The 26,629-nt window shown below is 42.3% G+C and overlaps 1 protein-coding gene across 1 annotated transcript in view; it reads right to left on the reverse strand.

The window, feature by feature from the left end:
• MYO16 (myosin XVI) overlaps positions 1 to 26,629 on the reverse strand; it is a 459,803-nt gene that overhangs the window by 216,139 nt on the left and 217,035 nt on the right. Inside the window, exons 16-17 of the mRNA XM_045008050.1 lie at positions 19,814 to 19,931; positions 1,958 to 2,105 (exon numbers count right to left, since the gene is read on the reverse strand). Coding sequence (XP_044863985.1) covers positions 1,958 to 2,105; positions 19,814 to 19,931 — 266 coding nt within the window. The remainder of the gene's footprint in view (positions 1 to 1,957; positions 2,106 to 19,813; positions 19,932 to 26,629) is intronic.

A 26,629-nucleotide genomic window follows, 5' to 3' on the forward strand; every position in this document is an offset into this window, starting at 1 on the left:
TTCAAAGCCTTCAAAGGGTTTACAAGAAAAAAATTAGAAGACAAATTTAACTGATTTTTCCCCTTTAAAATTATCTTTTTAGGGAAGCAATGTAGCCCCAGGTTTGTTTCAAAGTTGCAGTAGTAGATTATTCTATCTGAAACTGTGGCAACATATTTAAATACCAAAAGAGTAAGGAACTGACGGTGCTACCAAGCAGTGCTACCATAAATATTTGTGCTTAAAAAAATCAGTGTAGATAAAGGTTTTCCACCAGAAATCAAAATGATATCATCAGCCTCTTTACAGGCCTGAAAATCTAGGACAGTTGTTTTCTTCAAGTGTCAGCCAGTATGGAAGATGCACAAATTGACAGAAAATGCCAAGGAAACATTCAAACACTGAGATATCAAAGGATCCATTTCTGATTATTTTAATTATTATTGTTCTTTTTTATTTTTTATTTTGCTGTTATCTAGTTGAAGCTCTGAACAGAAGACCAATTTAAGGAGTGAGGGGAGGAACAGTTACTTAGCCTAGAGTAACTGTGATTCTTCAAGTTGTGTTATTCACATAGATTCCACTCTTGATGTGCATGTGCCCCTTATGAAACACTGCATAAGGGAAACACTGCCATGAGGGCCTGTATCTCCCTTACCATTTGAGCTGATGTAATGGCTACTAAAAAGGCAGTCTTCACCAATACGTGGTAGAGGGAATAGGTTTGTTAAGGACTCAAAGCTGGTACCCATCAATCCTGTTAATACTATACTGAGGTGCCAAGAAGAAGGGGGATCCCAAACCAGGAGAGAAAAAAAAACATGAATAAAGCCTGTCATGAATCTAGTCACTGAAGGGTGAGAAAATAGGAGACCCTGGATAGGAGAACAATGTGCAGATGTTGCTCCCATATGAATCTTATGGAACTAACAGAAAGTCCAGGTTGTTTCAGGACTAATAAATAGTCCAATAGAGCGAAAATAGTCCGATAGAGGGTGTTGTTGAGGGTAACAGCTGGTGCTAAGATGATCACCTGGCTTGGGTTCTCTACAAGTCAGATTACTTCGTATCAAGACAGGGTGTGAATCTATAGTGCACCAGTTTGCCTCACAGTAACATTCCATGTGGACACTGCTACAGTGCACTGAAAGTCCTGGAGTGCAGTCTGGCAGTGTAGCAGTATCCTCAGAGAACATTATTGTGTGGCAAGCTCTTGTGTTGTAGATTCACACTTTGGCTTGCTGCACAGCAACTTTCCATGTAGACAAGCCCTTAGTCAGTCTAGCTGAGACTTTCCTGCTTTGGAGCAGAATGTTCTGAACTTCCACTGAACATCTTCTTTTGATGCCTGTTAGCCAGCCAGCATCCAGACTGTCAGATGTTTGGAATGTCAGATCTGACTGTTGTGCTGTGAGACTATGTTGAGCAAAGCAAGTAAAATGACATGGGGCTGCGCTGAGCGCTTCACCAGATCTGAATACCATAACTGCCTGGCCCATGCTGGGACTCTCATGTTCATAGATCCTGCATCTTGCCTCAGCTTCTTCAAGACTCTTGGTAACATGAGGATCAAGGTAAGGCATACATCAGTCCCAGTGTCCAGAGGAGAAAGACATCTGACAGGGATCCCTTGCTGGAGGCCTCTCTGGAGCAGAACACTAGCATTTCTTGTTCTGGTCTGTGACAAACAGCTCTAGAAATGGTTATCCTTTTTTTTTCAAAAAAATCTAGGGCCCCCAGAGAAACTTCCTGCCAAAAGAATCTGATCTCATGTGCCTGGGTTGCATGTACACTGAGAATGAAATCCATGTGGACAATCACTTAAAAAAGAACAATAATTTTAAGCAAACATCTTTTCAAAATTAGGACTCTCTGTTCAACAGAAGGTGAAGGTTCTCAGCACCTCTGAGGATCAAGGCATTAAATACAAAAAAAAGATTATATTAGCTCCATAGCAAACATGAAATTGGTCTCCTACCTGTGTGCAGACAAATTACTGAGGTACAGGCCGTACTTTTCTTCAGCGGACAGCCCATCCATCAACAAGTAAAAAACAAGAAAATTGCTCTGGTTGAGAGGCTGCATGACAACACGGGACTTCTCCAGCATGTACGTATAAATCCTTGCTGATTAAAAAACAAACAAACAAGTGAATCATTGAATGGATTGTTTTGACGTAAATTAAAAACCATTAGCTATCACAAAAGATGGAAAATAAACATTTACGCCTTATAAAAGGATCTAATAGTACAAGATGAAAGACAAATATAAATCTAATGCAAGAGCCACAGTCAAAACACTGCCAGTAAAAAACCCAAGAGGTTATAAATATAATGGATGAAATCCTGGCTCCATTGAGAGTTAATGGCAAAACTCTCTATTGGTGAGATTGGTAATATTGGTGGTCTTATATATTTGGGTTTTGCTTATCAGGGGAAACAGTAGTCAAACCCCTGCAAGAGGTAGAAACAGACCAACTATAATGTAACTATAAACCTTCCCTGAAAGAAGAAAAGAAAGAAACTGAAGTTAAAATAAAATGTACCGGTAGATATTATTGTTTATTGATTATGCACTCAAAGGAAATGTACTCAAAAAACCTTAGCTCCAAATTAAACATGTTTTGTATACAGGATAATATCAGTACTGTATGTTCAGTACCATATGCAGCTACTTTCAACATAAACTTCAGTGCAACATGGGCATTTAACTATTTAACAACTACTGATGAAGTGTTTATGACAGATGGTATGGATCTCTGTCCCTAATTCACAACAGAAATTTAGCATGTAGATGTGGGGGATGGGTGTTGTGTTGAAGAAAACCCCAATCTGTTTGTCTGAAAAGATGATACAGAAATTGGCTGGGGCAGAGGTATACAGGCTGTTCTGTGAGATGCAGCATCTGGGCCGGATCACTGAACCTTTAGAGGACAACCTATGAGCATCATTAAGGGACTTTGTGTCCTCACTGAGCCATCTCCTGGAGTAGGCAGTGAACCAAGACTGTGCATATCTCCTAGAGTAGGCAGTGAACCAAGATTGTGCATATATAGACCTGAATAAGACTGGTATGGGGTGGGGTGTGGCTGGCCTGGATTAAAGGAAGCATGTCTGGGCATGCAAGCCGACCCAGAAGGATGGATTAGATAAAACAGATGGTCATCAAGCAGGCTGACTAAAGAGTGGTCAGAGGAGAGAACTGCTTTTATGAGATGCAAACTATTCATTCACTTCTCTGTCTTCTTTGTAACTAATCTGAGAATGCCTATTTATTTTGCTCATTAGAAGTGTAAACCTAGATACATTAAGCACTCTTTCTTTTAATTCAATTTCCTCTCTTTTTAATAAATATTGTCTTGGTTATGCTTACTGGTATATGAATAGTTGGTTCCACACAAACATCCTGTTGTCAGAGCGGTACCGGTGTGGTGCTCTGCTTTCTTCAATGTTGATATCACTCGGCTGCGTGCGTGAGTTCCCTCTGTGTGCTGCCCCAGCTCTGCGCAGATAGCTGACACAGCAGACCCGACGAGAACCCCCAATAACCACAGAGTCCAGTAAGATGCAAAGCCACGTCGGCTAGGTTTATTGCGACCTTGGACACCCGTGCAGGGTCCCCGTAGATTACTTAGTCTACCGGGCGTACTGCGAGAGAGTGCCTTTTGGCAATGGACCCGGCTCAGTGGCGGGACTTTTCACTCCCCCTTCGGCTGGACAAAGACACCGCCCCAGGGATGCATTCTTATACACAAATACAAACAAGTTACACATCACTCCTGACGTATGAGGTACAACCCCTCCACGTAGTAAGGTGCCGCCTTTCACCTTGTACATGTTGGTTCGATTAAAACAACTCTATTCATCATATTATCCTTTTGCCCCTGTCATTGGAATGGGCCAGCCTGTTCTTTATTATCTGTGTGAAATGTATAAGTATGTAAATGTTCAGTACCTTTTAGGTACGTATCAGCCCTTTCCTTGCCAGCTTCTGTGAGCAGGGCCTGCCTCTGGCTCATAGCTTCACTTTGCTTTATGTTAGCAAAGTCTTAACCATTACTTTAGTTCAGGCCTCAGGCCTCATACCGGGCCTCTAATACCAAGGTTTATATCTTAGGGCCTCCTCTTACTACACATCCATGAAAAATTTCTAAAGAGAGGTGCAGAAAAGTAAAGCATTTTTGGACACTACACCTCCTTCTCAGTCTCAGTCAAGGAGCATAGACACTGGTGTCTATTCCCAGTAAGTTGGGTTGCCATTAGGCTGCAGTAGCTAAACATATGGGGAGAAGTCAACGGAGATGAGAGTTGATTGGAGTGTTGGTCACAATGAGCATTGTGATGGACTTAAAGCTGTGTATGTAACTGTTCTGACTGTGTGTTTTGGGTACTACACTTCTACATTTCTGGAAGTCTTTTGTCTCCTATAAGCAGCCACCATTTTCTGTTCAATTTAGATACAACTGTTACAGAAGATATAAACATTGGATCCATACATGCACTGTCTTGCATCTTGTGCAGTCATGTGCAAAGGGAGTGAAAAGTAGTTATAAAATGATTCCATTCTGATCTGAAAGAATTATACATCCATTTTTCACAAGTGTAAATGACTGGAAAAGGTGCAAGGCAGTGGAGAATTGGGCCCACTGTACTCTCACCGAAACTCCTCTCCTCCTTTTTCTTGTTTTCCTTTAAAGTCATTTACACTGAAAGTTTCTCATTGTATATATAAAACATAATAGTTATTATGGTAAGGATTTCAGTGCAAAACATTCCCACTGACAGTGCCAAGCTTTGACTTCGTCTCTAATGCTGTCATTAGCAATCAAAATCACTATCACAATTTTTTCCTTAAGTAGAGAGGTTGGGACAGATACTTCAGGGCTGTATGGCTGCTTTGTGCCACAAGTGTGACATAATTTGGCCCTAACACCATGATTGTAATCATTCCACAGATGAACCCACTGGTGTCATACAGCCAGCACAGGACACAGAGCCAACATGCCAGTCATCTAGCCTGCTGGCAGTGTAGTAAGAAAAAGGGGACAACGGGGGAAGAAAGGGATGTGTCTTGAAAACCATTATGCTGATCCTGGCCCATGTTTTGGCCCCCGTTTTATGGTTGCTGCACAGCATTCATTGCAGCACTGCTACTCTAACACAGATAGACAGCACAGGGAATCTGGCCTGAACAGAACTGCCCGAGAATCAGAGTCATTACGTGACTGCAGTTCCACCAAAATTGAATAGAAAATATGAATCTGATTGATTAATAAGTTAAAAATTCAGTGATGCCAAACACTTGTACATGCCAACACTATCAGGCCTTATTTAGGCAGTCAAAACTAAAATCAACCCCCATTCAACTACTTTAAGAGATCCACTTAAATAAGGATAAATGTGCCTATTAATCATCTTAGTTTGCTCATCTCCAGATATGGGAAGAATTGTTAAGAACTATCAGGTTTCTGATCAGCGTGAATCAAAAATATTGTCCTCTTAACACAGCTTAACACAGAAACAAACCTAACAGTCCACTATTCTTCTATAAGGTGAAATATGTTTTTTTTAAACTGTGTGTGAAATAAAATGTATAAATTTAAGGAAATATAATAGAGTTCTAAACCAAAGATGTATTATTTTTGTCCAGTGGAAATTATGCCTATACACAGCGAGGAAATTTCCACTCCCTTTGATACATCACTTGACCTACTCAGAAGTTACAAAGTCAGCAAGCAGACTCTGTATTGTAAGTGTGGACATTGGGTCCTTTTTTCAGCAATTCATTCTTTGAAACTGCATCTCTCTCTCTCTCTCAAATACCGTGCTGTCTCCAGCAGAGCTATTGCAAAAGACAAAATAATGTCTGATGGATTAGAGCTGAATCATTTTATGAGAATATATCAGAGAGCTGTTTTGGCTCCAGTCTCTTCACTCTTCATATAACAAAAAATACTCTAAAAAGGGATTGAGACTTGAAACGTTTTGTTTTTAGCCAATCACCAGTACTTGTAACACACTGTTTCCTATGCTGTAATGACAAACATTTAGGGGGAAATAAATTATGCTTCATTTCATGAATCAGGCTGTGTCCTTATGCTTTAATACTATGGAACTTATTCTCAGAAATAATGGCTTTCTTTCTGAAAGTGAGGCTTGGGAGCAGGGAGGCAGGAAACAGTTAGACTTGATTTCCTTTGGGCTTAACTGCTGACTTTCTTTTCAGATTTTTGAGAAGCTGAATGACCGTGGTTTACTTCCTTATATCCATGACAGCCAGGTGTTAACTGACTCAGGAATACATTTTTTTCCCTCCAACATACTGAAATGTCCATGTTGGCTGTCAGTTAACTTCTGGCAATACCAAAATCATCTGGTGTCATTTCTGTGCAGTCTCTTCAGTGATTTAGGAATAAATATAAACAACTACTATAGTCTATCAGGCTAGCTCCAACTTCTATTAAACATTTAACATTTAATTTGCTAGAAACTATTGTTCTTTGAGAGTCACCCCTATGCATTCCTACTTTTGGGAGTTGTCCACTGGTGGTAAGATTGTTGCCAATTGGGAATGCTGAAGCCATTGAAGAAGAAATAGCAGTTGCTTCAGATTATAGTTAGCAAGTTCCCAGGAAGGTAATACACAGAATGATGCTCTGAGAAACAACAGGAGGGCACCTGAGAAATTCAGGTCTTCCCAGCGTTAGTTAGAGCTTGAAGGGGGCAAGAAGCCTCCACTACAAACATTTTGGGATTGCATTGCTTTGGGGGAGGTGGAAGTTCAGACTGTGAGGTCCATTAGGCAGCTATGGAACTTCAGGACCTCATCAGACTGTAATTTAGGAGTGGTCTTGGACTCCTTACTTACATTAAACTCCCACAGGGCAGGATCCAGGGGTAACACTTTCTACCAGCTCCACATGACTGATAGACTGCCTATCATCCTGGAGCATGATGACTTGACCTTGGTTATACAGGCCTGGCTGGACTATAGCAATGCGATGGCATGAACCGTTAATTCTTCAGAAACTCTGAGTACATAATGCTCCAACATAGGCTACCACAAGTGCATCAAGTCTGTCCTCTGCGTTCTATACTGATTTTCCATTGAGTCACGTTCAAACTCTTGGTCCTTATCTTCAAGGTACTCAATGGCTTGGACCCAGCATATCTAAAAGATCACCTAAAGCTTGTAATAATAGCCAACATGGGTTTGTCAAGCAGAAATCATGCCAAATGAACCAAATTTCCTTCTTTGACAGAGTTACTGGCCTAGTGGATAGAAGGGAAGCAGTAGATGTGATATATTTTGTTTTCTGGTGAGGCTTTGACATTGTCCCACATGCCATTTACATAAGCAAAGTAAGGAAATGTGGTTTAGTTGAAATTAACTATAAGGTGAGTGGAACAACTGGTTGAAAAACTGAACTCAAAGAGTAGCTATCAAGGATTTGCTATCAAACAGGGAACATGTATATTGTAGGGTTCTGCAGGGGTCTGTCATATTATTCAATACTTTCATTAATAGCTTGGATAATGGATTGAAGAGTATCCTTATAAAATCTGTGGATGACACCAAACTGGGACAGGTTGCAAGCACTTTGGAGGACAGGATTAGAATTCAAAATGACCTTAACAAGTTGTAGAATTGGTCTGAATTCAACAAAATTTCTGCAACCTAGAGCACAGGTCACTTCCAGGTTTAAACTAGTATAAATGGTGGAATCTCTGTTACATGAAGTCTTTAAATCATGATTTGAGGACTTCAGTAAATCAGCCAGAGGTTATGGGTCTATTACAGGAGTGGGTGGAAGAGGTACTGTGGCCTGCAATGTGCAGGAGGTCAGACTGGATGATCATGGTGGTCTCTTCTGGCCTTAAAGTCTATGAGATGAAATTTAATAAAGACAAGTTCAAAGCTCTACATTAGGAAGGGGAAAAAAATCACACAAACAATTACAAATTGGGGATTGACTGACTAGGCAATAGTACTGCTGAAAGGGATCTGGGGGTTATAGTGGATTACAAATTGAATATGAACCAGCAATGTGATGCAGTTGTGAAAAAGACTATTGTTCCCCTCTACTCAGTACTGATGAGGCATCAGCTGGAATATTGTCTCCAGTTTCGGTAGCTACACTTTTAAGAAAGATGTGGATGAGCTGGAGAGAGTCTAGAGAAGTACAACAAAAATGATAGGAAGTTTAGAAAACCTGACCTAAAAAAAAGTAAAAAACACTGGGTATGTTTAATCTTGAGAAAAGACGACTGAGAGGGGATCCAATACTAGTTTTCAAATATGTTATGGGCTGTTAGAAAGATGATGGTTATCAATTGTTTTCATGTGCACTGAAGATAGGACAAGAAGTAATTGGCTTAATCTGCAGCAAGTGAGATTTAGGTTAGATATTAGGAAATTATCCTTATAGTTAGAAAAATTTAAGTACCAGATTAGGTTACCAAGCAAGGTTGTGGAATCCCTATCATTGGAGGCTTTTAAGGACAGGTTAGACAATCACCTCTCAGGGATGCTCTAGGTATACTTGGTCTGGCCTCAGCACTGGGGGATGGACTAGATGACCTCTCAAGGTCTCTTTCAGTCCTACATTTCTATGATTCCATGTAGACTGTGACCGACAACTCCGCTTCTCAGGCAAAATGGAACTGTCTTCTATATGGGTAAACCTCATCTGTAAGCAGATGGAGCTTTTTCAGGGGCTGGCTGGAAGCCGTTGATGTTTGGGTTTGGTAGGGTTATTTATTATGTACACATTATGTGTTTGTATTAGAGAAGGCAAGATCAAAGAAATGCACCTTGCTTTTGAATCAGAAGATAGTGAGATTTGTGATGGTCCTTGAATTTCCACAGAAACTAAGAACCATCAGAAAGCTCACCACTTTCTGCTCCAAAAGCAAGGTGTGTTTCTTTGGCCTGCCTTCTCTAATATAAATCCATAGCAGTGTGTATATAAAAGAAAGATAAATAACTCTACCAAACACAAACACTCAACTGCATACATCATTCTTACCTTGAGGGGAAGATGAGAGAAAGAATAACCATGTGTGGCAGATGTTAGTGATATTACTTAATGTACTACAGGAAGGCCCTCAGATACTATTGTGTTGAAGGAGGAATAAGACCCTACAGAGAAGAGAAGAGAAGAGATAGGAATCGTGTATCTTTAAACCAACTGCAGGATTTTGTTATTGTTTAAGATCCTGACTTATGAGGACTATCAGTCTCCATTTTTCAGCTGTGCACTAAGGCACATTTTTAGGGTGCAAAATGTCCTTTCTAATTAGGGCTGTCAGTTAATTGCAGTTAACTCAAGTGATTAACTCAAAACAAGTTAACTCGATTAAAAAAATGAATTAATCACAGTTTTAATCGCACTGTTAATAAATAATAGAATACCAACTGAAATTTATTATAAATATGTTTGGATGTTTTTCTACATTTTCAAATATGTTGATTTCAATTACTATGCAGAATACAAAGTATACATTGCTCATTTTATATGATTTCTTTTATTACAAATATTTGCACTGTAAAAAAGGTAAAATAAATATTATTTTCTCAATTTACCTCATACAATCTCTTTATCGTGCAAGTGCAACTTACAAATGTAGATTTTTTTTGGATGCATAACTGCACTCAAAAACAAAACAATGTAACACTTTAGAGCCTGCATCAGTGTGTTGCTCTTTTAAGACTGCTGACTGCATTTTCCACACTTTGTCCCTGTAGTGGGGCGGACTGCCCCAGTCCCTGTGAGTGTGGGCTGCGGCAGGCCAGGGTGCCTGTGCAGACCTGGAGCCAATCAGAGAAGGGCTTGTGGTGAGCCAATCAGGGCCCAGTTTGGAGACAGCCAATCAGGGCCAGGCTCAGCCCTATAAGAAGGCTGCTCAGGAAGGGAGCAGGGAGTCTGTCCCAGGCCTTCGAGAGAGGAAGGTCAGTCTCCAAAGGTGGAGACTAGCACCGCAGACAGTACAGTGCTGGCCAGGCTCGGGGAGGCTAGAGAGCTTGAGCCCATAGCCGCCAGGCTGCAGGTCCTGAAGGGAAGGGCCTAGAGGGTGCAAGGGGCCGTAGGGGAAGTGGCTCAGGGAAGCAGACAGACGAGGGGAGAGAAGGAGGACAGCGAGGCTGCTGCCAGAGGGTCCCTGGGCCGGAACCCAGAGTAGAGGGCGGGCCTGGGTCCCCCTACCTCCCTTGCAGTACACCCAGCCATTGGCAGTAGGGAGTGGCCATTGTACTACGCCAGATCCCTGACAAGAGGCATTGGACTCAAAGGGCGGTTGGACATGGTGGCTGGGGTGTGGGACTGCTGATTAACGACCCCCAGAAGGGGGTGCGGATGGACTAAGGGGCACTGCCGGAGGGCAGTGGCCTTGAAGAGGATGCCGCTGAGCAGGGAGCAACGTGGGTCCAAAGACGCCAACGGAAGGCGGAAAGATGGACGGAACACCACTGGGGGGGCGCTCTGCCGGTCAGAGCTAATTCCTGGAGTCACCAGCGGGAGGCGCTAGGCGGTGAGTCCCACCCCGTTACAGTCCCTCTCAGATTTTGGAAGGCACTGCAGATTCTTAAACCTTGGGTTGAGTGCTAGAGCTAACTTTAGAAACCTAACATTGGTTCTGTGGCATTATGCTCCATATTCTTCATAGTAATATTATTATGAGTATGGCAAAATTATGATGTATTTTGTGCAAGATAAGACATGTGAGATATCATTGGAAAGGTTATGATTTACTGAATATGATTATCCTACTTGCATGCATATATCATGTTTGTATCTGAAGTTAGGAATATTGTCTATGCATCTATTACAAATGTGTTAACACTTGGGGAATGCCCACTAGAGAGAATGCAATCAGTCTAGATGGCTCGCTGAGAAGAGCGATTTGGGAGAATAGGTTTTAGAAGATGCTAATCATCCACCTGCCTCAAACAGCCTCTGAGTTATGGCTGCAGGGACATGTGACCAAGTTACCTGGTACTGGACTCCATGATGATACTAGTGTTTTTCCACTGACCGGGGTTGGGAATCAACCTGGGAGACAAAGGATTCCCACCATATTCAAAAACTATTTAAGGCAGGTTCATTCTTCACTGACTCCCCACCCAAGAAAGAGGACTGTTGGAAACACCTGAGAAACAAAAGGACTGAACTAGAGGGAAGGGCTGAACCTAGGCTAGAGGGTTGTGATCTGTTTGCTATCCCTTATAATCACTTAAAATCTTTGTAGTTAATAAACTTGTTTTGTTTTGTCTAAAACCAGTGCATGTAGAAATCATAACGAGGCAGAAAGCTGTGTATATCCCTCTCCATTGAGGGAGGGGGTGAATTTCATGTACAGTTCTCTCTGCAGCGCAAGACAGCACAATTTTGGGTTTACTCTCTAGAGGGGGGTATGCATTCGAGTATTGGGCAATTCCTTAGCTGATTTCAATGTCTGTGTGTTTCCTCAGCTGGGTATGTCACTAACTGCGTGCTGGTGAAAGTGTGAGACCAGGAGTGTCAGCAGCTTGTCACAGCATTACTGGGTGAAAGGGAGCCCAGGCTGGTGGGTCAAGCAGGCTCAGTGATACCCCATTCACAGTCACATTCAGGGAAGGAACATGAAGCAGCCTTAAAATTTGTTTCTCAAAATATTTGGGGCATGGAAATGAGCAAATTACTCCCGTTTCTATTGTATAAAGCATAACTGTACTAAGTCGCCAAAATGAATGAGATGTTATTGTTTGATGTAAAATGTAGGTCCTTTCTCATATGTTGAATCACTTGTGATAACAAACTACTGTAAGGATGAATATTACTTTGGAGGCTCTTACTCTCTTCCTACACATTGAATTATTGGCTGTAATTTTGTTAAGCATTCTCAGTTCTTGTTGCACCTCATCGTGCATCTTCTATGATAATTTGCCTTGAGTCAGACCTTGTAACAAAACATCTTTCATTAAGGTTTCTAAACAATCTAAAATCTTGCTAGTCGTGACCTATTTTTTAAAGTTTTGTTTACAAACCAGCTGCATTTGTCCCTGTTTGCATAAATGTCAGTTATAAAATCACATCTCAAGAGAATCTGGTGCTTTTGATATTTACACTGTTCATTCATGTTTAAACAGTGCAAGAGATGGTAAATATTGCTGCAAATGCTCTTCCATAGAGACACACAAAATCACTGAGTGGATTTTAATCTACAGTTCAATACAATGGGCCTGATCCTCTTCTCAAAGTGGTATAAATCAGGTCTAACTTCATTGAAAAAACTGCAGTAGGATGGCCTATTTCAGCTTACAGCTACTAACAACAACGTTAACCATTTTTCCTACTACATTCCTTGTCTTCTGGCACCCTGGCGTGTAAATGATGATATCGTAAACTCTCTCAGACTCAGTAAGAATCACTAGGCCAAATTCAGAAGTGATGTGCAACCAGGTGTAAGTTACATGTTAGTATATGTTAATGGACCTGACTCACCAATATATTATTCCACCCACTGAAATCAACAGAGCTACAGTGATATAAAATTGAAGTAACAATCTTGAATCAGAGCCTGAGAGTTTAGCTGGATGTAATTCATGGGTGGAGAAAGCTGGTTCAATGTGTGGCCCCAGATGAGTCAGCTAAAAATGTGTATTCTGGGAAAACCAAAAAAAAAAAAAACCAAACTAGATCCCAGACATCTCAAACTGAGTACTCAAAATTAGTAGAAACTTTTGACCTTCATGTCTCAGTGGTTCCATTCCGCATCTGCAAAATTGAGATAATAATACCATCTCAACTCACAGGGGTGTTATGAAAATAAATTTGTTAATGTTTGTGAAGCAGGCAGATACTCTAATGATGAGCACCATAGGAAAGTCCACGAGGAAATAATTCTGTCTCCAGAGCAGGGTTTGAATAGTGTGCAGTACATTTAAAGCATAGGGCCACACATTGAACAATAAGGATAAAACAAAATATATAATAGCTGCTTATCAGTGAGCATCTCCATTCTTTGTCCTGTGGACAAAAACAGCACGTGATCATGTGGTGGGTTGCACTCACTTCTTTGAGTGCCCCCCGGTGTCTGCAGCAGAGCTGCCATCTTCTTCAGCTCCAGGATGCCCTCTGCAGGCTGTTAGTCAGCCTATGCACGTCTTGTCTGCGTTGGCCTTCTGGCCAGGTCACAGAGTCCAAACCCTTTCTCAGGTACAATACATTCGAATAGAAAAAGTTCCTTGCCCTTCATGATCAACTATAACTATTTTTTTACACTTTTGGGCTTAATTCTTTTTCCACAATCAACTCAGTAGGGTTCCTACCCTCAGTTGTGGCCACAAACAGGCCCTGATTTGGCTGTGGCCTAGTGTGAGGGGGTACTCCAACTGTTATGCTAGTATAAAGGAGAGCAGCTCAGCTCAGTCTGGGCTGGCCACTGAGGAGGAAGCATGGTTGGTGGAGGCTCCAGGCTAAGAGCCGCTATAGCCCGACTGCAGGAACCAGAGATCCCGAGGACTCGACCGGAGACCTGCTACCTAAAGTTGATTGGTGGGAGTCAGGGTTCCAGAGAGCTACCCATGCCAGTTAACCCGGAGACCCCGACGACATATGGACTACAGCTTCATATGGACTACTAGGAAGAAGCCCAGGGAGGTGGAGTGAGTGGTATCTCCCACCCATGTAAAGTCCATGTGTTGCAGTAGAATCCCTGCTGACTGGGTGGACTTGGCGCTGACAGGGCCCTGGGCTGGGACCCAGTGGATTCAGGTGGGTCAGTGTCCCCCTACCCCAGCTGACACCTCCCTTTGGTGGCAGCCGCATGGATTCTCGCCATTGGGCCACACTATCTTGAGTTCAAGGACAGTCTGGTAGACTGTAATCATGGTGCCCTCACAACCCTGATCCACCCCGAAAAGGGGGACAGGATGTGCATACACTGCAACACTTAAGAAGCATTCTTCCTCACGCCGCAGGTTCCAGCCTGGAAATGTCTTGCTAGCAGCTGGCAGCTCCTTTTATTTCACCCTGCTAGGCCTTGATTGGCTGCTGCTGGTCATTAGCCCTTCTCGTGGCTGGAGGACCACATTTCAGTGGCTCCCAGGATGCCTCTCTAGGCAAGCCTTCAGATCAAATATTAGTTGCTCTTTTCCTCTCAGAGAACTATTTCCTGAGGTGAGGTACAGCAGAGCATCAGGGCCCCCAGTAGGGGGTCACAAAGGCCTGGTACACCCTGTCACATGCCTCCCCCTGCAGAAAGGAACCAGGGTGTTGGTCTTGTCCAAGAGTAACATCCCTTTCTCTTTTTCCATGACCTTTGCCCTTCCCAGGGTACAATCCATTTCCTGCCCATGCCTATGCAGGGTGATCCCATTGACTATCTTCTATAGGGCTACTGGCCTATTTGCCTCCTTTGATCGTTTCTTCCAGCCATGGGGACAGTTCTTGTTTGGCTGCCTCAAGGAAGGCTGTCAGCCCTTTAACCATTTTTCTAGTCTCATCAGTGACTATGACAATACTACAAGTCATGTAGTATTCAGTATGTCATTCAAAATAAGTTGCACGTCTTGTAAGTCTAGTCCTCCGACAGCATCAGCGGTAACCAACAGCACTGTGCAAGACTGCTTCTCTGTCTCTTTGGCAACAGCCTTCTGGCATACACTCACATGCACAGCCTTTGGACACAAAGCCTTTTTTATCCAATTCAACTCCCTCCTAGGATTTCTAATTATTACCAAATCACACCTTATTTCCTATGGCCTTCAGTAAAGAGCTTATGAAAGCCCATTTCTAAGCCTCTTGGACCCACATCACATTCTGTGTGATGTTACCTGTTGGAGAATCATTTTTGTTGTTCTCCCCTGAAAGGTTCACTTTTACTTTTAGGCTAGTCTTCCCTTCAGCTCCCCTTTTATTAGGACCTTGTGTTGATGTTTCCAAATCTCTGTACTCGGAGGGAAGCATCAGCTCCTCTTCTTGCACTGTGGCTCCTTCTTGGGCATGCCATTTTACCTTGTCAGTCTGGCAGCTTTCCTTTTAGAGATCTGAGTACTGCCTCAGCCTGTTTGTCGTGTGCCTGACATGCCCCGGAGCTCAATTTCCCCCACTGGCTGCCTTCTCACTTTCTAATAATTTGATTCTCTTATCACTGGTCTTAATGTTTCATGAAGTTCCCTCAATTCCTTCTGTAACAGCAAATGCTGCTGTTTCTTGCCCTCCTCCTTCATCCTCGGGTGGGCTGACTCTTGCTCTCACTTTATGGCTTGAGCCAGAACCCAGTCCCTAGCTCCTACAAGAATAGTGCCTTTTGGCCCTTTAGAAGGCTGAGTTATGCCATGACTCCCTCCTTGACTTCATCAGATGCAGTGACCTTGTCTTCTCATTCTCTCCACTCTGTTAGTGGTTGGGTTTTTTGGGTAGCCACAGAGGCTACTGTATCACCGCAGCCTCTGTAGTTGATTCAGCCTCTGTATTGGTATGCAGTGCGGTACTTGAATACTTACCCCCACTCCCTTGTGGGGATGTAAGCTTCCTGCTCAACTGTCACTAAGCTTCCTACTTCAATGTCCATGCTTATGTGCTTATTACAACTCTCTGCTCTCTCCTGGGTCATCATCCTCTGTCCTCTCAATTTGTTACTGGCTACTTGTTGAGCTGGTAATTGGATCAGAATGATTCTTGTAGCTGGGTGTTGACGTTGTCCCATTTTCCCATGAGCAATTTGTTCTCACTCTGTTGCTGCTGAAGCCCCAGGCTGAGCATTACAGTCTACTCTTGCAAACTCATCTGCTGGGTCTCCAGTGCCACATCTGGAGGGCTTGCAGAGCCACTTCATGTTCTTTTCGCTAGCTTTGTAGATAGCCCTGCACTTTAGAGACGTTCTATGTAGCAGTCTGTAGATCCTGTTGCAGTTTCAGGTTATAAAACTGCAGAAATTTCAGCTCTTCATTCTTCCTCTGCTGGATCTCCTTGATCTTGGACCTACTGTCAATGTAAACAGCTTCCTTCTCATCTGTAGTTGCTGGAATTATTTGCTTCTCCTTTAGCTCCTCCATGTCCAGCTCTTCTTGGAGTCGGGAGGTCTCAGCCTGCTTTGCTATCTGCAGACTTTGCAGCCTCTTTAGCAGCCTTTTTTCTTCCTTTTCCATCTCAGATTTTAGCCCCACTTCCAAAAGTAGCTGCATGACTGGGGAAGGACAGGTGCTTGAGTCTGGTTGTTGGCCTAGATCTCTCTCAGCTTGTTTGCTTTCTTCTATTCCCGGAGTAGCAGCTGCTTCAATGTGGCCCTGCACTATCCCCATTCTCAGTGTCTTTCACTTCTTCTCTTGGCTGGTTGATTAAACCTGTGTGGCTGCCCTTTGCAAAAGGTTTCCATCAGTAGTTCTAGCCCATGTTCCTCCTGTTTCAGTTCCCAGGAACTTGTCCTGTCAACTGGTTCCCTCTTCCCCTTATCTGTCTAGTAGCCATTTACCTGGCATTTCTTGGACTCTGAATCTATAGCTGTTCCAGCCGCACCACCCTCACCTCTAAAGGAAGGAGGGAAGATCTGTATTTGGACATCATCATATCTCTTACTGGTCTGAAACCTGTATTTGCTTTCCTAAATCAGGTATCCCTCCAGTCATGCTATTGCTTTGCCTCTCTTTGATTTGAGTCCTGCTTCTCTTCTAAAATCAGGATTCTATGGTCTTATGTATTGGCCACCACTATGCTGGTCCTTCCCAGTCAGGTGGTTTCTGGCCTTTGACACCTTGTTCAGATATGCAGTCATCCAAAGCCTGGAGTATTTTAGCCATCATCTGCCCTTACAGGTGTTAGAGCTGCACCCTTAACTGTTGGGCCTCTTAGGCGCTAACTCTGGCTTTTTCCTGAGGAAGACCCTGGTTTTTTTTTTTAAGCTCCTGCATCAGGCCCTTCAAACTTCTGAAACTCTCCTGCCCAGTGGCTAAAGGAGACATCACCATATATCCCTGATAAACAGGAGGGACAGTGAACCATGTGATAGAGCACTGGTCTTGACTTTTATACCTTAGATTTGTCTTGTTACACTATTTCTCATACCCCCTCTATTTCCAGTTCAAAATCCTTGCCAGATTATGTCTCTTTACACGCTCTAGCTCCCCACACATGAAACACATTATCTTTGGGACTTCACTCTTCTTGGCTCTGGGACTGTGTTTTGTCAGTTTCTTTAACAGCCATCAAAGTCTCTGGCATCTGAGAGCAGGTATCCTTTGTGATCCAGTCCTCCCCTGGGTACTTCAGTACTCAGCACTCACCAATAATTCCTTTTATCTCTGTTACTTCAGGGGAAAACCCAACATGCAGGTGCTTCTTGCCCACAGTACCTGCCTTATTGGCAGGACTGTCTGACTTCTTCCCCTTTGCCGTCTGTGATGGCTGGGCCTATCTGGACACTGTCATACTGGGCTCCCTACCAAGCCTGAGACCCATGTTGCTGCTGCTTCATCTGCAGATTCGAGATATCAGAGATCTCATACTTGAGATGGGCATAGGCATTGTTTTGTATTATGATCCCTCCTTGAGGAGAGGTGGTCTCGCATCCTGCTGGTGCTGGTCCCTAGGCCTTCTAGCTGCTACAGGACCAGATCTCAATGGCTCCCAAAATGGCTGCTCCTGGGATGCCTCTCTAGGCAAGTGTAGAGATGTAATACTAGCTGCTCTTTTCACCTCAGAGAACTATTTCCTGGGGTGGGGTGCAACAGACAGGGCCGGCTCCAGACCCCAGTGCACCGAGCGCCGCGCTTGGGGCAGAGTCCCGTGGGAGGGTGGCAGGCGGCTCCGGTGAACCTCCCGCAGGCATGCCTGCGGAGGGTCCGCTGGTCCTGCGGCTCCGGTGGACCTCCCGCAGACGTGCCTGCGGAGGGTCCGCTGATCCCGTGGCTCCGGTGGAGTATCCGCAGGCATGTCTGCGGGAGGTCCACCGGAGCCGTGGGACCAGCGGACCCTCCACAGGCATGTCTGCAGGAGGTCCACTGGAGCCGCGGGACCGGCGACCACCAGAGCATCCCCCACGGTGTGCCGCCCTGCTTGGGGCGCCGCAAATCCTAGAGCTGCCCCTGGCAACAGAGCATTGGGGCCTTGAGCAGGGGGCCACAAAGGCCTGGTATATTTAGTCTCAGATCATGTAATTAAAGGCTGTATTATATAATGCGTAGGCAACCTTAATCTGGCATTTCCTAACTTCTGACTGCTTGACTTTGCAACCTTAATAATGTTATTTTAATCTAGGTGTGTGTGTTTCTCTCTTGCTCTCTCTCTCTCTGTTAGTTATACATGGAGTAGCTCTATTGACTTCAGTTAAAGATATATGAAATACAGAATTTTTAAAACCTGGGTTCTACAACCATTAGCTTTAATCCTACAACTTCAAGTCAAAATGTGGCTTTAGTCCACGTTGATGTTTAAAACACCTTCTTTCTTCAAATCATCCTGCAGTGATTTATAAATGAAAAACCTTTTTTACCCTTTTTAGTTTTATATTTTCTTCATAAGTATCATATTCCTATTGGAAAAAATCCTTTTGGTTACACACACCATGATATTTTCATCATGAAAGGAAAAGAATAAACCATCTAATTTTACTTAGGTGCAGTGAGCTCTCCTGGAGAAATTGAAATGAGATTTTTTTTTTGTCCTTATTTCTGTGAACTGAAATATACCCAGAGAATGTACTTAGGGGACTTCTCTGAAAGCACAGACCAATTTAGAATGTTAAAAAAAATGCATTATTTTGGAAACGTGAGGACAATTCAATCTAATTTACCCAGAAGCTAGACTGTAGCTTTTTCCACATAGCTGTGCCACTCCAGGAGAAGTTCAGGAAATTGTGCCTCTGACTAAGATGCAATTCCCGCCATGCTTACCTCTTTCTCTAGTCAATGGCCTGTATTGCCACCAAACTACAACCTCCCCTTGATAGCTGAGCTTTGCTGGCCAGTGTATTGAGGATGATGCCTAAGTTATGCTCCATCCTTCTCACCAACCACCTTTTGTGGAGAATTAGCAAGCTCCCACCTATTCATGTGCACCCAGACATACAGTCTAGTAACCTTTAAGAGGATGAATGGACTCTTACTTTCCCTATACCCTAAGTCAAAATCTAGCCCCTAATGTTGGGCTTTTTCTTCAATACCATTTTTCAAGACTGGAAATAAAGTTAACATTATCAAAGTAAATTCATGGAACCAATTTCTGCCAGCAAAAGAATGAATGCAGTTCTAAATGCACTCAGTGGGAGCCCCACAATGCATTCAAGGATCAAGTTTAGCCCATGATGTTCACTGTGGCTCACACTTCACAAATATTTAATACTTTTCTTGTCTGAAACCCCCTGTATAAAAGGAAGCCATAAGGTTTTAGGAGATATTAAAGTACATCCTATAACCCTAATTACCAATGCTGTAATCTACATTAATGATCCTTTACTTATTTTTAATTTCATTAGAAAAGTAAATGCATCATCTTCTTTTTTTAAACCACAAACATATCTAGAAATACAGTTTTCTTTAAAATACAGGAGGCATTCCACAATTGTTGCTTGTGTTTATCTGCCCTCTAGTGGTTAAGTAGAATTAGTAGCTTCTTTTTAATACTGTACTTCTGATTCCTGCTACTGATTGGCTAATAATTACACAAATGCTAGTATTTTTTATGATTTTGTCTCCTTTGCCTCATACCACAATCCCACTTGTCTCATCTGCCTACTACATCTGGTCTTTTGGACAATTAGCATTTTGGGTCAGGGACCATCATTTTCTATATGCCTAGCATAATGGGACTCAGATGCGGTAGTCTTCTAGATGCAACCATAATATAAATAATACTTACCTCCAGTTAATACTTTTTTCTTCTCACAGAACTGCAGCTCAAAATATTTTATAAAACAGCTAGATAAATCATTCAGGGTTGTTTTAGCATGTCCAAAAGCCTCCAAGATACAGTTTACCTGCAATAAAATATAAAGGTAGAAGTAAACAGGAAAGAATTTCAGAGGGCTTCAGTGGCAACTGTTGGGTGCACAATACTTGAAATCAGGCCAGTTGTTTGTGTGCCTAAATAGTGCTTTTATTTCTGAAACTCTTTGCCGAGGTTCATAGGGAAATAAGGAAGGCTCAAAGGACAAAGCCTTTGTAAGAGAGACAAATTGGGTGACGTGATATCTTTTATTGGACCAACTTTTCTTGTGAAAGAGACAAGCTCAAAGGAAACCTGCACAATACCTTCAAAAGATACGCCTGGGAGCTTAAAATAACAACTTTGTTAGACACTACAAATCATGGACTCAGTAAAGACACCAGATTATGGCTCATTATAACAATCTGTAACCCTCTAATACTCCTTTGTGCTAGGACTGCAGAGATATTAACTGCCCACTTCATCCTGAATGGTCTCTTGCAACATATGTTAACTCCTTCTGCTTAACAATCTGTTCCACCTTGTGACGCTCTGAGTACCTTTCCCAGACCTGAAGAAGAGCTCTGTGTAATCTCAAAAGCTTGTCTCTCTCACCAACAGAAGTTGGTCCAATAAAGATATTACCTCTAATATCCTTGCACCAGCAAGGCTACAACAATACTGCAAAAAACATTTGTTAACAGAGAGTGGTAGAGGTCAGGAGGTAGAGCCACATCCTAGAAATAAAAAGTCATTTACCTTAGTTTTACACTAACACAACTCCATTGTAGGGTGACCAGATGGGATGAAGAAAATATCGGAACATATGTGGGGGAGGGGGAGTCCCACCGGCAGAGCAAAAAAAAAAAAAAAGAGCGGAGTCCCGCCGGCACAGCAAAAACAAAGTGTGGAGTCCCGGAGTCCTGCCGGCAGACGGTGGAGGGGAAGAGAAAAAAAAATGGAATCCGCCAGCAGAGAGAGAGAGAGAAAAAAAAATGGAGTCCCGGAGTCCCGCCGGCAGACGAGAAAAAAAAAAAGTGGAGTCTCGCCAGCAGAACGAAACAAAACAAAAACAAAACAGGAGTGTGAAATATCGGGACAAATTGTGTCCTGACCAAACATCGATTGGGACGCGGGACAAACGCCTAAAAATCGGGACAGTCCCGATTTTATCAGGACATCTGGTCACCCTACTCCATTGGGTCAGGTTCTCTGATATACCAGTATCTGCTGGTTGTGGCTTCCTGATCCTCAGTCTAGCTGCATGCCAGTTTACAGCAGCCTCAGAGATGATCTAAAGAACACCAGAAGCTTATGGCTCCCCATGCAGTAACATTCCAGCTATGTCCATGCCCATGATTGCTTGGGGGCTGCAATAGGGGTACCTCAGAAACCGGCTATGCTGACTATGTGCCAGTTGGGGACCTCCCCGATGAGGAAATCTAGCAGCTTTATGGCCTCTGTGCACCATTAGACTATCACAAAGGGGCTGGAGTGAGGAAGAGGATCTGGCTTATTGTCTTCAAATAGAGTTACTCCTGATTTAAACCAGTGTAAGACAGAAATGAATCCAGCTCAGCATTTTTAAAATTATTTTTTTAATTTATTTATTTATTTTGGTGGCAGCTCTCGGTATAAATGCATTTCCTTGATTCAATTTACTAGGCAAATTATTTTTTAAAGAACATATTTTGCAGAGAGAAAATAAGTTTCACTTTTCTTTCACACAAACAAACGGCTTGTACAGATATTACATGCAGTGATCAATCCAGGTGCCATTTCTACACCTTTTTAAAATATATTTTTAATTTTTTTTTACAATAGAAGTGTATTTTCTCATTTGGATGAGCAGGTGTTTGTGTGATTCCCTGTGTATTTAAGTCACTATATATCATATAGAATCAAAGGACTGGAAGGGAATTCGAAAGGTCATCTAGTCCAGTTCCCTGCAATCATGGCAGGACTAAGTATTATCTAAACCATCTCTTTAGTATGTTATTTTTTTAACTAGACAGAGAGCCTGACTCAGAACTAATTTGCATCTTGCGTTGTCATTTGCACCTTGGAAAACTTGGGTATAATGCACTACTATTTTACTACACAAAAGTGCAAGGCTGTAGAAAATCATGCCTAAGGTTGTGAGTCTGTCACAGAAGTCATGGATTCTGTGACTTTCCGGAACCACTGTGACTTCTGCAGCAGCCGGTATGGCTGGCCTGTGGACCGCCTGAGCAGCTCAGGCAGCCCCTGAGCCAGCCGCACCATGTGCCACTAGGGCAGTCTCGGGCCACTGTGCTCCCCACCAGGAGCATCAGAAGTGTGGGTGTGGGAGGGGCTCAGGGCTGGGGCAGGGAGTTGGGCCATGGGAGGGAGTGAGGACTCCAGACACTGATTACCTTGGGGAAGCAGCGACATGTACCTCAGCTCCGTCCTAAGTAGAGGCATGGCCTGTGGGGCTCTGTGCACTGCCTCCGTTCACAGGCACCACCCCCCGCAGCTTCCATTGGCCGCGGTTCCCGGCCAATGAGAGCTGCAAAGCCAATGCTCAGGGCAGGGCAGCGCAAAGAGCTCCACTGGACGTGCCTCCATATAGGAGCCAGGGAGCCTGCCAGCCTCACCAACCCCTCCCCCACAGCAGAAGCAGGTGTCCCAGACCACACGCTGCTGCTTGCCCCCACCCTAGCACCAGTAGTCAGGGGGTTATAGTGCAAGTCTCGGACAAGTCATGGGCTATGAATTTTTGTTTACTGCCTGTGACCTGTCCATGACTTTTACTAATACCAGTGACTAAAACGTAGCCTTGAAATATTAGATATTTAATTAGCTATTTGTCCAGTAGATGGCAGCAGAAAATTGGCTAATTTAGTTCAGTAACTTCAGTAGAATTCTATCAAGGATGAATTTGGCCCAATGAGACTAAGCACTCATGTAAAGAGATACAACTCTACTGACTTTAATGGAGTTATGCGTAGCTGCTGCAGGTATAAATTTAGCTTATCATGCTTACCAGTACTTCCTAAAAAGTAAATTAAAGTGAAAAACAAATTTGCCTGCCTGTTACCACATGTACTCATTTACTTTTTATGGAAAGTATCTTAACTGATCTGAATTGCAGCTGCATGGGTGTTGATAGAAGTTGGACCAATGACAGAGACCAAGCCAGTGTCAGCAGCAGAACCCAAGTTTCCTGACTCCTATTCCAGTTCCTCATCCAGTGAACCATGCTAGTCATTTTCCCAGTTACTTATTCTCTGAGTCCTCTGGTTCTTCGTATTTATTATTTAATCTGAACTTTAGGAAAGGAAAAGCGATAGAAGATCTGATCTGGATTTTAAATTCATAACTGAGTTAAAATACAGGAGTAGGATTTATGGGCCAGGCCTTCAGCTGGAGCAAATCAGTTTAGGTCCACTGAAGTCAGTGGAGTTATTCTGATGTACACCAGCTTTAGATTTGACCCATTGTGTTTAACATGATGAACTAAGGCTTTGTTACTTGTATATAACTATGCTAATACAACATCAAACAGGAGAATTTAAATGTAAAAAACTGAAAAATTATACTTCCCACTCTAACATTAACACAGTTTCATTGATCATCTATATTAAAGCATGTATTTTAAAAGATATCACCAGTGATTCAGACCTCTCTGTGTGGTACCAGTGCAATGCAATAAAGTCAACACTGCTCTGAGAACTTTAATATTTGAATTTCCAGACTGTGGCTTTGTTTGAATGTATAATACCTTAAGTAATTCAGCTGTGCTTATTTCAGTGTAATCAGATTTCAATACACAATTATTGAAATATGAATGCAGCTGTGTTTTCCAATAGCCAATCAGACATCAGTAGGACTCTTAATTCATCGGCAATGTGAATGTACAAGATATGTATCTGCACATCTGTAGCATCTCATTTCCAAATAATCACTGATGGAGGGGGTTGTCTATTTGTGTCCGTTGTACTTGGCCAGTGTTTCTCTATTTAGAATGCAGCATGAATATTTCAGAAAGAAAATAGTGTGTTTTGAATAACCTGTGTGTCAGTTTCAAATGCTATTACAACCCCCCCCCTAAAAATTAGCAAAGATCTCATTTTTTTTATTGAAGATTATGCATATGACAAGTCTGAGTTCCAAAACAACAACAGTTTGAGTTCAATTTAAGTGGTGGTGGTGAGCGAGGGAGAGACTGACAAGTTTTTTAAAAGCAGAATATTCAGAAATCAGAACTGACTGCATGGACTGCAGATTAAAACATTTCAAATATTATTACTATTACTGTTATTATTTGTATTCCCATAGCACATAGGAGCCCTCATCATGGACCAGGACCCCATTGTGCTGGGCACAATAAAAACACGGAATAGTCACTGGTGCAAATAGTTTACAGTGTAAGAGAAGGGTAGGAATAAATGGAGAGGGGTAACTAGTGGTGTTCCCCAAGGGTCAGTCCTAGGACCAATCCTATTCAACTTATTCATAAATGATCTGGAGAAAGGGGTAAAAAGTGAGGTGGCAAAGTTTGCAGACAATACTAAACTGCTCAAAATAGTTAAGACCAAAGCAGACTGAAGAACTTCAGAAAGATCTCACAAAACTAAGTGACTGGGCAACAAAATGGCAAATGAAATTTAATGTGGATAAATGTAAAGTAATGCACATTGGAAAAAATAACCCCAACTATACATATAATATGATGGGGGCTAATTTAGCTACAACAGATCAGGAAAAAGATCTTGGAGTCATCGTGGATATTTCTCTGAAGACGTCCACGCAGTGTGCAGCGGTGGTCAAAAAAGCAAACAGGATGTTAGGAATCATTAAAAAGAGGATAGAGGATAAGATGGAGAATATCTTATTGCCCTTATATAAATCAATAGTACGCCCACTTCTTGAATACTGCGTACAGATGTGGTATCCTCATCTCAGAAAAGATATACTGGCACTAGAAAGGCTTCAGAGAAGGGCAACTAAAATGATTAGGGGTTTGGAACGGGTCCCATATGAGGAGAGATTAAAGAGGCTAGGACTTTTCAGCTTGGAAAAGAGGAGACTAAGGGGGGATATGATAGAGGTATATAAAATCATGAGTGATGTGGAGAAAGTTGATAAGAAAAAGTTATTTACTTATTCCCATAATATAAGAGCTAATAATGAAATTAATGGGCAGCAGGTTTAAAACAAATAAAAGGAAGTTCTTCTTCACACAACACACAGTCAATTTGTGGAACTCCTTGCCTGAGGAGGTTGTGAAGGCTAGGACTATAAGAAGGTTTAAAAGAGAACTGGATACATTCATGGAGGTTAAGTCTATTAATGGCTATTAGCCAGGATGGGTAAGGAATAGTGTCCCTAGCCTCTGTTTGTCAGAGGGTGGTGATGGATGGCAGGAGAGAGATCACTTGATCATTACCTGTTAGATTCACTCCCTCTGGGCACCTGGCATTGGCACTGTCGGTAGACAGGATACTGGGCTGGATGGACCTTTGGTCTGACCCAGTATGGCCATTCTTATGTTCTTATGAGAACAGATGGATACAGACAGACTAATGGGGGGAGTACAAATAAACAATGAGACAATATTGGTCAATATGGTAGGCAGCGGAACTGAGTCCAAGCATGAGTCGTTGAACTCAAAAGATCATTTTGGAAACAGTTATAAAAGTCCAAAAATAAGTGGTTTAGATTGGAGCGTCCATCTGAACCTTAACCATAGTGTTGCTGCTGTAACAGTATAATGATAGGTGAGTTGCACTGCCCAGCTGAATGAAAACTTTGTATTTAGTATTTATTGTCACAGAAATAGATTCTGCTGTCAGATACATGTGGCCAGTTCCTGTGCTTTCCTGACAGAATTTGATCCAGTTGTGGAAATCAGGTATGAAATTAAATATAATTTGTACCTCTTATATCTATTTATAAATTTATGTTACAGTTTACAAATAAAGGCTGATAACTCTGCCCTCATGTAGGCTTTTGCAATCCCTTTTGGTGTAATGGCAAAATATGGCTAAGAACATATAGAAATCATTTTGCTAAATTTATAGCTAATAATAAATGGTTAATCACTTTTAAAATGTAATAAACAAGTCAGACTAGAGGAATAAAATTAGATCTATGTTATAGTGATCTGGTTTAATTGGGTTTTGACATAGTGTGTAAATAAAAAAATAATACTTTTGCAAGTGACTGTTAGAGAATAGTAATGAAAGTACTGTATGTATCACCAAGAAACAGTGATTTTCCTTAAAACTTTCCAATTTTGTCTCCTATAAGATTACTTCAGACTCCAGACTTTTTTATACTTGCCGTAAGGAACACCAAGACAGAGAAGGTGGATGAGGAAGTTTGAAAGCTTGTCTGTTTCGCCAACAGAAGTTGGTCCAATAAAAGATATTACCTCACTCAAATTGTCTCTCTAATGTCCTGGGACCGGCACTGCTACAGCAACACTGCATATAAGGAACACCACAGACACAGATGTAACCGTATTTAGTTATTGAAGGCAATAGGAATGTTTTTAAGGGTAAGCACTGTACTATAGACATTCCCTTTAGGTAGAAGCAAGGATGAAAATCAAAATGACCAAAAACCATATTAGCAAAGCTGGCTTCCACATTTTGGCCCAATCTCTTCAGCTCAGTGTGAACTTGATCCTGCTCCTATTCAAGTCAGTGGAAAAAAAAACTCCATTGACTTGTATATGCAAGAGTGCAAGAAGCCTTTAATCTGTATTTTATGCAAAGCACC

Source organism: Mauremys mutica, chromosome 1 (genome assembly GCF_020497125.1).
Source record: "Mauremys mutica isolate MM-2020 ecotype Southern chromosome 1, ASM2049712v1, whole genome shotgun sequence".
NCBI classification, from domain to species: Eukaryota; Metazoa; Chordata; order Testudines; family Geoemydidae; genus Mauremys; species Mauremys mutica.